The sequence below is a fragment of the Anthonomus grandis genome, chromosome 2 (assembly GCF_022605725.1).
Source record: "Anthonomus grandis grandis chromosome 2, icAntGran1.3, whole genome shotgun sequence".
NCBI classification, from domain to species: domain Eukaryota; kingdom Metazoa; phylum Arthropoda; class Insecta; order Coleoptera; family Curculionidae; genus Anthonomus; species Anthonomus grandis.
In genome coordinates, this window is record NC_065547.1 from 48,695,597 (window position 1) to 48,708,672 (window position 13,076).

At 33.4% G+C, this 13,076-nt stretch overlaps 1 protein-coding gene across 1 annotated transcript in view; it reads right to left on the reverse strand.

The window, feature by feature from the left end:
- LOC126750610 (uncharacterized) overlaps nt 1–13,076 on the reverse strand; it is a 31,565-nt gene that overhangs the window by 6,067 nt on the left and 12,422 nt on the right. Inside the window, 1 exon segment of the mRNA XM_050460261.1 lies at nt 1,726–1,962. Within this exon segment, the coding sequence (XP_050316218.1) occupies nt 1,726–1,962 (237 nt within the window).

Consider the following 13,076-nt stretch of genomic DNA (forward strand, 5'->3'; position numbering starts at 1 on the left):
AAAATTTCAAGAAAGCTAATTACTACATTTATAAATACATTAAAATCACCTGCTGGTGAGCGGTACAGGGCCACTATAACCATACTTCTGCTTTTCATTTCAATGGCAGCAATCTCTCAGCTCCTCTCCATGGATAGTTCAACCAAGTCTTTTCTTTCCATTGCGTCTATAGATGTTTCGGTTAGGATCAATGCACCTCCATGCTTATAGGTTTTCCTTGTATAACTTGACACATGCTTATACCCCTCGATGTAGAAAGACTCAAGCTCATTTTCAGAAAGGAAGTGCTCTGTAAGGCAGACACAATCCACCTTTTCTTGAATTTCCAAAAGGAACACTTCCAGTTCTTCAATTTTGTTTCTAATTGAGCATAAATTTTGATGTATTATTGATAAAAATGTTCCCGCTTCTGTCGGGAGTTGTGCACGAGTCCTCCAGGGCTAGGTGGACTTTTTTGCAGGTGTAAAAAATGATTTATAATGATACCTTCTCCCCAAAGGTCTGGTGACATAATCATAGCTTTATCTTTCAGGGGCACTTCCAGTTTGAAGGAGCTCTTTTGATGTGCAGATTTGGTCTTCATCTTCTCACATTTACAAGTGACATTTGTGGTGTTTTTTAGGAAGTTTGTGACCTCTTCAGCAGTTTCTAAGGGGCCAAGCCCAGATACAAACAGGAAAGCACTTCCATCGGCAACTTTTAAAGCAAAATTCTTACTTGTCCCTCTGATAGGATTTGGCCGCGGCATTTTGGGATGCTCCACCTTTCTTCGTTGAATGACTTTAATCCAGCCATCTTCTTCCTCGTTTGTGCATTTGTTTCATATTTTTTGACATATATATATATATATATCATATTTTGTATGTTTTCAGAAAAAAGTATTAAAAAGTGAAATCCGTTTTTTTTTCTATTTTTAGTAAAATAAGTTGTAGAGCAATTTTTAAAACCACGTATCTTAGAAACAGTTAAATAAAAGTATGGCATGTAATACAGCAAAACGTTAATAATTTTGTGTAGAATCCAAAAATGTGATCACATATTGAGTGTTGCATTTAAAATAAGACAGTTGGTATTGACCACGGCTACATGCAACACCCTGTATACAAAATTTTTGTTGAAAAACATTTCGTCATTTTTTTGAACACCCCACATTTATTTTTTATTGAATTTGTTCACTGTATAATAAAAATGATAGTGTTTTAGTTTTTATTAAATATCATTTTAATATTATGTTTTCTATAAAAAATCTATCTCTTTCTGATGTAAAATTGGGTACGATATTCTTAGACCTTAACTGATTTTTCACTGAAAATCACCAAAATTATCTAGAAGAAATAGTTTACTAGTGAAAATATTTTATAGATACTTTTAAATATATGGTTTGGGTGCTTAGTGAGACTTTATCTAATGTTTAGCTTAATTTTATGGAAGAATTATTAAACATCTCGTAAATTTTGAATTATATGAAGAAATATACAAATATATAATTGTGACCAATCCATTAATTCTTCTAAATGCGTGAATAAGCATAATATCTTCTATTCAATAATTGAGCATATAACTAAGTATTTTCAAAATGTTATGGAACATTGAAAAGTTAGTAAGGGAAGACTTTTCTCCACAAATAAAATGTTAATAAATTAGAGGATTAGCATTTTATTTGTGGAGAAATACTTCCCATACTTGCACAACTTTTCAATGTTTTCGAAATGTATTAAAACTTACTTCGTCCTATTCCGTATCCACCACAATCGGCCATGTCCTGCAACTTCGGATTGATCACCTGTTTGGCTTCCTTCAATACGGAAACCAAATCGGCTGCCTTATTACCGTTTTGCGGTGTAAAGAACGTGTAGGCGGTACCGGTTCTTTGGGAACGTCCAGTACGACCGATCCTGTGCACGTAGTCTTCAGAATTGCATGGGTAATCGAAGTTAATGACGAATTTTACATCTTCAACGTCTGTAAGGTGATCGCTGTGTTACTGATTTGAGGGTGTAAAAGGGTCGTTTCTTTAAGGAAATTTAAGGCATGACTGCTTAAAGAAACGACTTGTTCAGGTTTTAAAGTGGCTAATAAAACAGAATACTATAAAAAATTCCTGTGAATGGGTGGTTTTTGAATATGAAGGTCAGTTGTCAATTCCTTATCTAACTTTAAAAAACGTTTGTTTGTAATACGTAGCACTTGTTATCCCCGCTAAACGAATATACACAATTTTATGAAAATTGAGGGTATCTAACTAAAATTGTCTAGTTTATTAGACATTTCATATCCTCAATAAGTACCATAAGATTAATTCAAAGTTAGAACTGAATCTCCTAATGCAAATTATTAAGTTTGATCATATACATAAGCTTTTAAATAAAATAAGGGTCATCGCATGCATGATATACCTACCTCCCCAAAATATTTATACTAATTTTTAAGATATTCCAGGGGTGTCATGTTTAGAAGGTTTCAGGAATATTTACAAGAGTTAAATGAAAATGTTATACTAAACTTTTTTTGGAAGTTTTTAAACCAAATTTGCGTAACATTTTGTTACACAATTATTGTTATAAACTAAAACGTTTTCTAAGCTAAACTATTGTTGTAATGAATCATCACTAGCTGCGCGAATTTGGGGGAATACTTGCCCAAAGTGAAAAAAAAGTGGTTGAAGGATAAGTACTGTTCGTTTGCCTTTTTCTATTTGTTTTTTAAAGAGTTTCAATCTCCTTGATGGTAAAACAATTATGCAATATCAAATTTATAAGTTCCTGAACTGATAATAATGTGAATTCATAGAATGTTTAAGGAATTTAAATTCGTAAATACATACAGTTCAACCATCTAATATTAAAAAAAAAACTCTAACTTTGTTATTTATAGCGGCTGCACACTGCTTGAAACTAAAAAGGTAGGGTTAAAAAAATCGTTTTGCTGTAGCTTGACTAGAACAACACAATTAATAGACAATTAATCTTAAGCAGGTGAATGGCTTGCCAAATTTGTTTGGTGCATTTCTTGATCTGTTTTTCTCAAGTTTGTCAAATGTTGAAGTCATATATACCACTGAAAATTTATTACCGGCATCAAACCACCATCCTGCTTATGAAATAAGTATTCCTATTAATTGTGATTTTAGTCTTAAGTATGATTTTGTAAACTGTGATTTTGTTGCCATTAATAATTACCTTGCTGGCATGAATTGGGATACTGCTTTTAATCAGAAGGATATTAATAAATGCATTGATATTTTTTACAATGCTCTCTATTTTGCTATTGAGATGTTTGTTCCAATTAAACATTTTAAATCTTCTAATTTTCCCACTTGGTTTAGTAGAAAATTACAGAATCTTGTTATTCAAAAAAAGATTGCTCACACAAAATTCAAAAATAGCAAGGATCCCATGGATTATGTTAATTTTTCAAATTTCAGGAATAAATGTAAAACTCTTCGTGAAGAATGTTTTAGGTCATATATTGAAAGATTCAATACTGAAATTTCTCATGATCCTTCTTCATTTTGGAAACACATCAATAGATTACGTAGGTCTGATTCATACCCCAATAGCATGCATATGGAAGCCGAGGTTGCTGGTAATGGTCAAGATATTGTAAACTTATTTGCTAGGTATTTTGAAATTACATACAGGCAACCTGTCCGCAAGGCTCCTGACTATACATTTGATTACAGTTTGGATTTAAATCGCATCTCTTTTTCTTTATTGGACATATTTGATGAAATCTTACGTCTTTTCAAACATTCTTTTGGCCCTGATGGTATCCCATCCGTTTTTCTTAAAAACTGTGTGTGCACTCTGAGTAAAGCCTCTGCATCACCTTTTCAATCTTTGCTTGACATCAGGCAAATTTCCTGATTATTGGAAGTTAAGCTACCAATTCATAAAAATGGCGATAGAACTGATATTTGTAACTATAGAGGTGTGTGTATTCAGTCTGTAGTTCCTAAGCTGTTTGATAGGTTGTTTTTTATGAGATTTTCGTGGCACTGTAGGCGATTGCTTAGTGATCATCAGCATGGTTTTTGTCAGGGTAGATCTACGGTGACTAACCTGTTGACTTACCAATATGATTTGATTGGTGCTTTTGAGAGGTCTGTACAGGTCGATAGTGTGTACACAGACTTCTCGAAGGCCTTTGATAGGGTTGGTCATGAACATCTGGTTCAGAAGTTTGGGGCTATGGGCATTGGTAGGACTTTGGTCGAATTTTGTCACAGTTTTTTGACTGGTCGCACACAGTTGGTCAGGATAAGTAATTATATTTCTAATGGTATTGAAGTATCTTCAGGCCTGCCTCAAGGTTCGCATATTGGACCGGTCTTTTTTAACTTGTTCATAAGAGATTTGAGTGTTTGATGTAATTGTTCATTCAAAACATCTTACTTTTGCTGATGATTTTAAACTGTATAAAGCCATTGAGTCATATTTTGATGCTGAGCTACTTCAATTGGATTTAAATAGTGTTGCTGAGTGGTGTAATAGCGAATAGTCTGGAACTGATTGTAAAGAAGTGTGTATGTATTTCATTTGGTAGTTCTAATAAAATTATTAATTATCAATACACAATCAACAATAACGATCTCAAGTCAGTTGATACAGTTAAAGATTAAGGTGTTCTTTTTGATACCAAGCTAACTTTTTTGCCGCAAATTTTGGATATTATTAACAGAAGTATGCGTAGTCTTGGTTTTATCACTAGAAATAGTGTACATCGTTCACCTTATTGTTTCAAATTACTTTATTACTCCTTGGTACGTTCCGTGCTTGAGTATGCGTCTGTAATTTGGTCCCCTTATTATGGTTCTCATATTGAACGCCTTGAGGCTGTACAAAGAAAATTCTTAAGATTCCTTGTTTATAGAGCTGAAGTTAATATTTTTCGTAATTATTACATCGACTATAATGCTATCAGTGTCCAATTTAATATCCCTAATCTTGAAGTCAGACGGCATTATTCTGATGCTTTAACGTTTTATAAGATCTTAAATGGTTTATATCATTGTCCTACCATCTTGGAAGCAATTCCTTTTAACACCTGTCAAAGAAGGATCAACTCTTCTATGTTTCGTTTACCCTTTCATTCGGCCAACTATTTTTTTATTTAATAAAAATAGTTTGGATCCATTTTCCGGCGGCTTACGGTCATTCAAATCAAAAATAAATAATCTTACACTTTAACCTACGTTCCTTGGATAGTGTTAAGTTTTTAGCCTGTTGATGATTGTTTTTTCAGAGGTTTTATTTTGGTATATTTTTTTTTTGTAATTTTAGTATTGTATTTATATTTTTATATTATGTAGTATTTTGTATTATCTATTTTGTTTTTGTAAACTGGCTCTGTCTTACATTGAAATAAATAAATAAATATGTTGCAATAAAATATATGGCTTAAATGTCTGGAGTCCAGAAGAAGTCAATAGATCGAAGAAAATCTCCTATTTAAATTTAGAAATTTAAGAGTAAACCTGAGATAATATAAAATTCCGATTCCTTAAGTGCCTGAAATTTGAAAAATGATTTGTTCAACTTCCTAGAATAATGAGCTAAAAATTGTTATATCATTATACTAATCATTATTAATATTTTTTTATTGTCTGCTAGATGAAAATCTATGTAATGGGGCATATTTGATTTCAGATAATTGACATTTGAATTGCAAGTCGCATGACTACTGTAACTTTTTTACTATTGGTTCGCTTATGTTGAAATTCAATATTTATAGTTTATTCAGGCTATAATTATTCAATTTTGACAGATAATTGACACTTAAATTCCGCCATTGGTACTGTTGTTGCCTCTCAACTTTCAAAGGTTTTCGTGCGCTTGAGGTCTTTGAGTTTGTTTATGGCTGTGAATAATCAACTGCTGAATAATTATTCAACAGTGCAGTATGCAACCACACAGCAAAATAATGTCTACGGATTGTCCCGGGTCGAAAATAGCAAATCAGACGATGGGAATCCGCCGCGCCGCTTATCAACCAGAAAATAAGCGAGAAGCGGTGTTGTCATCTATTATGTAGTCTTCTATTCGCCAACCTGTATATTTCAACAAGTCGAATCGCTCTTTTTTTCTTCTCGAAGACCCGGCTATTTTGCTTGTAAGTCGTAAATCATGTTTACGTGCATCCATCGATAGGATACAAGGTGCTTTCGCAAAGATCTCATCGGAAATATGGTTACCAGGGCGTAATAAAAAAGTAATATTATTTTAAAATTAGATACGCTAATTTTAATTTTGGTTAATTATTACAGTAATGTCCAAAGGCTGATACAAATGTCACAAAAGTAGAGCGGCATAGGATCGTTGCATAAAATTGTCCACTGGACGAATAATTTGTCAATGCAAAGGTATATATAAAATAGCAAGTTCAAAGGCCTTCTAAATGAAGCCATCCAGTAAATGAGGCAAACTTTGTCTTATTCAATTAATAAATTATGATATCGTATAAATAAATGTTGTTTCAATAATTCTAATGTTTCAATAATGGGTTTAAAAACTTCAGTAAACCTAATTAGTCTATTATGATTTTCCACCCACCGAGTTTTACACATGGATGTTAACTTAGTCCATTTACTATTTGCAAGATATTCTTTAATTTTATTTTTTAATATCTCAGTGAGCATAGCTGATATTTTTATAAAATTTGCAATAGATTTTATTGTTCCAATACAATTTCTGATACTCTGAACGTCACAGGAATGGGCAAGAGCTAAATTTAAAGAATGAGCACTACAGTGCACATATATTGCTGCTGGATATTTTTCTCTAATTATAGCCTGGACACCTTTAAAACTGCCACTCATTGGCCCCATCATAACCCTGTCCAACCATGTAAGTGCAATTCACTCCAAGTGCTCGTAAACTTTCCAGCATTACTGTCGCTAAACTCTTACCAGTAGTATTCTGAGCAGCTACAAATTTCAAAAAATTTTCCTTCAATATATAGGAAGAGTTGTCGACATTTTTATCAAAATCTATATATCTTACACAAAGGGATAATTGTTCAACAGGAGAATTATCTGTAGTTTCATCCATCAGAATAGAAAAATATTTTGCTCTGTTTATTTTCACTACAATTTCATGTTGTATTATTTCGCCACAAATTTTGATTATATTATTTTGAATTATTGGGCTTATGTACATTGCGTTTAACGAGTGTCCTTGAATGTGATCCATTAAATTTTTGTCTCCACATGAGAGACGCATACGTGGTAACGCCCTGAAATTTCCGTCATTATGAGTGGGCTGATCCAAAGTTATGGGTCCAGACTCGGAAGTTCCTCGTAAATCTAACTCTTGACGGCCACATAAGATAATTGTCTCAATAATTGGTACTAGCTTTCTTCTGTTTTCTGCAATTTGCTTCGAACGGCTGGAATCGAGTTGCATCATGATATCTGGTGCAGATCTATTAAACGTTGCAATAAAGTTATCGGCAAAAACAGAGTTATTCTTGTGATAGTCAATTTTACCGTGTTGAATAAATACCTCAATAGCATCTTTCCACTTGCTAAAAGGTTTCGCAACTAAAGTGTTAAGCTTCTGATGATCTCCTTTTCCACTAAATTCACATGAGAAAACTGCACAATATTTACACAATGCACCTTGTTCATCTTTGGCAGTGTAGCTAAGCCACTGAAAGCGTTTTAGCCACCCCAATTGAAATTTTAAGTTTCTTTTTTTAGAAATAGGAAACTTATATTTTTCATCTGGAATCCATCCAGCCGTCAATAGTTTATATTTAAGAGCATCATCAAGTTTTTTAACAAAACACCAACCGATGTCTAACTCATGGATATTATCTTCAGATGTTGCGATTTCATCTTTATGCTTCAAATTTACTGTTTGGCTGCAACTTGCAATTTCTTCTGTTGATTCGGTTAAGGTCGTTGAAGGTTTATTCTTTTTCATCAAAAAATCAGTTAAAGAGCTTTGCAAACTTCGTTTTGCCATTTCGATTTAATTTCTGAAACAAAATTATAAATTTAAACCTCATTTACATTGGAATTTCAAACCAAATTAAGTAAGTTGAAATTGACAGATTTACGCTTGCAGGGTCTAAGCAAAAATTCTTACTTGACATTTGACCGCAATTTTTAATGTAAATGGTTGTAGGAGTTTCCTATTTGACAGCTTAAATTTTGAAATGAAAAATTTCAATGTACATAGGGTTTTAATAAAAACTGATAATAAATATACCAGTGACAATGAATGGAAAGACTAAAATATATCAATGAAAGCTCTTCACCTATAGATTAGCCATCACCTACTTATTTTACGCCTAAGCAACTAACTCATTTTTAAAAACAAAAAATATTAAAAATGCCCGAATCGTAGAGCTACCATGGCGCTTCCCAAGCGGCAAAAATATAAAAACAGAACCAGTGGCGATCACGCCGATAGTCAAACACATCGGGAGGCGAGAGCAGCTTGATAAATGATATTCGGGCCCGTTGGTGGAAATTTAATCCTTGAAAGTTGTGCCGTCAAATTTTGGCGGGTTTCATCTAGTGTTTTAAAATCAGTTTAGAATTTTGTATCAAATTATATGCATAACTCATGTAGCATAATCTATAGGTACTAACTAATCATTTTAAAATAAAACATAGGTAAATTTGTGATGCAACGATGACTTGTATTTTTTTCGTACTTTTTTTGTATATTTTTCTATTTTTCATTTAGTGCAAAAAATACGGAAACATAATTATTTATAATTCACGGAGGACAGGGTTGACCATAAAAATATTTAAATGAATATATTTCATATTGACGTTAGATAAAAAAAATGCAGATTATCTTTTGTCCTACTGCTGTCAATTTGAAAATTGCAATGTCTATTTACAGTGTTTACACATTACACAAACACTTCCTATTAGTCTATTAAATAATATTATATTATAAATAGTAACTATTAATCAACAAGTTAGTACACAGTATAATATGGTAGGTACATAAGATTTACTCCTAACCTAACTTAAAAATAATAAATAGACGAATCTATTCATGTCGCATGTCGCGGAGCAGCGTTGAACGATTGTCAGATCTCAAGCTTGATCTTCAGTCATCACCTAAAACGTCACCCGCGAGCTTAACGGATTTTTTTTTAACGATTCCAGACTATTGTGAGATTATTTGTTGTTCATTTTTAATATAGAAAAAATGATTTTGCACTTTAGAAATTTTCTTTTAGAATTTTTTTTTTATTGTATTGTTGACCGTGATTAAGTAAATTTAAGAAAAAGAGTTATAGTTACCAGTCGTTTCAATTTTATTTTACATTATAAGATTTTCGGGGGGGGGGGGGGGAAGGGGGTTGAACCCCCAAAATCCCCCCACAGATACGGCCCTGACTGTGATCCATTCGCCAATCTGTATAGACATTGCTAGCGTGTTATTGATTTTTTTTGTTTAAGATTTTATAACTTTGTGCATACAGTTTTAATTTCAGGGGTTGCACTTTTAACTATTTTCTACATTTTGCAACAGTGATTTATTTAAGTGAAAAGTTAAACAACGAAAATTGATCAGTATTCGCAGATTTTTATAATATAGAGTTATTATTTGAGGCTTATTTTGTGTGTCACTATGTGTTATATTAGTTTAGATCTTTTTTGTTCATGTGAGAACCAATTTGCCAGTTAAAGGTTCTTACAGCTGCATTTTAAGTAAAAAAATCTCTAAAATAATTCACGTCAACCCATCACCAAATAGTGCGCTCCAAACTGATAAGCTGCCGTTCCCATATCTGTCACTCTATTAAGGACTTTCAGTCGATTTTTTAAAAAACAACAAAAATCAAATAAAAAGTGGTTACAATTTGTTTGTAATAATAAAGTTCGTTTTTGAATCTGAAAATAAAATTGAAACTTTTTCATCTTCACCATCCCACTACACCTCATTAATTGTTTACATTAAATTTCTACAAAAACATTTGTCTTAGAATAAAATGCAGCACACTAGGGGGGCAGCGTAACTCTTATTTCAAAAACTGTAAGAGTAAATGTAACAAATAAGTGAACACAAACGAACAGTCCCGCAAAAGCGAAAAACACAATATCCTACCTAATAATAAGGGCGTCAACAAGAGACACACGCTACTGATTGACATTTAGTGACAATGTCCGACACATACGTAGGAGCAACCAAGTTAGAGCCGCCTACAGCTCAAGTGTCCTCCTGTCCGACCGTGGCCCCTCTACACCGCAGCTCGTCTTCTTCCTACTCACTCGTGTGTGCGTGTGTGAGTTGAGCTCCGAGTGTCCGACTCAAGAGCGGCGCATGCGCGACAAACAGTAGTAGAGACGTGCGGCGGGCGTGAGGGCTGCGAGACAGGGACGGTTGACGGTAGGCTGCGGCGGCAATGTCAAAGTCGCCTCTGTCAAAAAGGCCGAGAGTGTCGGACGACGACGGTAGTACGAGAGGCACACACAATTCGTGTGCTGCCTCTGAAAAAAGACGACATACGAGCTACGTTTAGTTCATTGGTTGTTCTCAGGTGCGAAGGACACTTGCCTCGGATTTTTTTTTTCGTTTTTTTTTTTCTTTTTTTAAATATATTGCCTAAGTTTAAGGGATGCTATTGCTAAATTAAGCTAAGTAGTGAGGTGGTAAATGCGTGAAGGACAGTCTTACTGCCTGTTTTTTTAAAGATCTTAGCAGTGCAAAAGTATCTGGCGGCAGCAAAAATGTTAAAGTAATTGAGTCATTCCTTTCATAAGCAAAAAAATAAATTTAGCACAAATTTCAAGCATTATGATATGGGAATATGAAGTAAAAATATAAAAAAGTTACAGGGGTGTCCAAATTCGGACACTTATAGTAGGTTATCTCGGTTGCTATACGAGATAGAGCATTTACTCTGTTATTGTATTGGATGTTATATCTTTTTTTCCATTACTGTGCTATTTTTTATGTACCTTTGTCGGAAATTTGACGGCTGTAATAGTTTTTAATGTCACCGTCATATGAAAACTGAGTAAGTCCACTTTTTTCAGAAATCGAGGTATAAGCGCCATCTTTTTAAGCAGTTATAAATACAGTGCCGGCCAAAAGTGGAGAAACTTTTAATATTTTTATTTTTTTCTTATTAAAACTAATTCGAAGTAATTGTAATTAATGTTTATGGTTATATCTAGTGGTGACGAAAATAATTAGAAAAAAAAATTGAAAACAAATAATTTATTATAAAATATGCAAACAAAATTTATTTTCTCTAAGGACAAAAATGGAGAAACTTTTCATTTTTATGACATAATTATGTTATAATACAAAATGTGGATAAAAGCACACTAATACTTTGTGGCATAACCGTTATTCTTTACAACTTCACTACACCGTCTTGGCATAGATTCAAGAAGATTGTGTATAATATCTCCGGAAATTTCACTCCATGCTTCTTTTAGGACTTGGAATAATTCGGCTTTATTTCGGAACTTATTCGGATTTTTTTGTCGAACTTTTTTGTGTAGGTGCTCCCACAAGTTCTCGATGGGATTTAAATCTGGACTTTGAGCTGGCCACTTCAGAACTTGAATTTGTTGAGAGGTTAGGAAATTTTTAACAATTTTAGAAGTGTGCTTGGGGTCGTTATCATGCTGGAATTTCCAAATTAACGGCAAATTATCCTCGGCGTAGGGAAGCATATTATTCTTTAAGATGTTTAGATAATATTGGCTATTCATGATCCCATCTATTCTCACCAGTGGACCAACGCCATGCCCGGAAAAACATCCCCACACCAACACATTACCACCTCCATGTTTGATTGTGGGAATAGTGTACTTTGATTTGAATTTTTCATTCTCGGGACGTCTAACCCATCTCATACCATCTGACCCAAATAAATTGAACTTACTTTCATCTGACCATAAAACGTTTTTCCATTGATTATAGGTCCAATGTAAGTGTTCTTTTGCGAATCTTAAACGAATTTGTCTATTTTTCGTTGAAATGAAAGGTTTTTTTACCGGTCTCCTGGCTTTTAAGTTGGCGTCACATAAACGTCTTCGAATAGATCGAACTGAAAGGGAAATGCTGGCATATGCCTTTTTTATATCTTCGGCGGAGAAAAATGGATTTCTTATAGAACATCGTCTGATTAGCTTGTCAGTTGCAGATGTTGTTTTTTTGGGTCTACCTGGCTTAGAGATGCTGGCTGTAGTGCCTCTAGTTTGCCACAATTTGATTTGTTTACAAATGACACTTTTATGAAGATCAAGTTCTCTAGCGATTGTTACTGCGCGTTATTCAAACAACACTCGCGCATTGTGCTTCTCAATTATAAGTTTTTTTATTTGTTCAAATAAATTTATATCTCGAGACATTTTAATACTAAATAGGCTTCTTCACAATCGAAAACGAACTGCTTCAAACGAGACCTATTTAAGTTAAAATACAAAAAGTTTCTCTATTTATGGCCTCAAGTAAAAAAAAACATTGTTTACTATTTACATTCCTGTGATAAATATTCAAACTGTTTTGGTATGAATTTATGGCTTATGCTAAGATAAACCTTTTTAATACATGGTGTCACAAAAATTTTGAATAGATTATTAAATTAGAAAATAAATTAAAAGTTTCTCTACTTTTGGTCGGCACTGTATGTACAATTTGGTGTCAATTCTTTAAGCTTATGTTCATAAGTGGAACCACAATATTCAGAAATAAAACGTGCGCGAGTCCACCGGTTTCTACGTTAACATGAATATTGTCTAAGTCCGCGTTTTTAACGTTGATATCAAAGGTTTGCTTCAATTATATGTAACTTTTTAGGCACAAAAATGTTGCTAACTCTTCATACAGATAGCAAAGCTCGTAATATAATTCTTTATAGTAAGAGTGCACAAAATCGCAACTCCATTTTGGCTAATGCACTTTTAAACTTGGCACTTAAAAATAATATCTACATTATTCCATAATACTAACTTAATAAAGGAAAAGGCCATGCACAAATGGAGTGCGATTCTATGCACTCCTCTATTGAAATAAGGGTTTCTGGAAGAGTTATAAACGGACCAGCAGACTACGTTTGTCAGAAAAAGACCAAAACCCTATAGGTTCAAT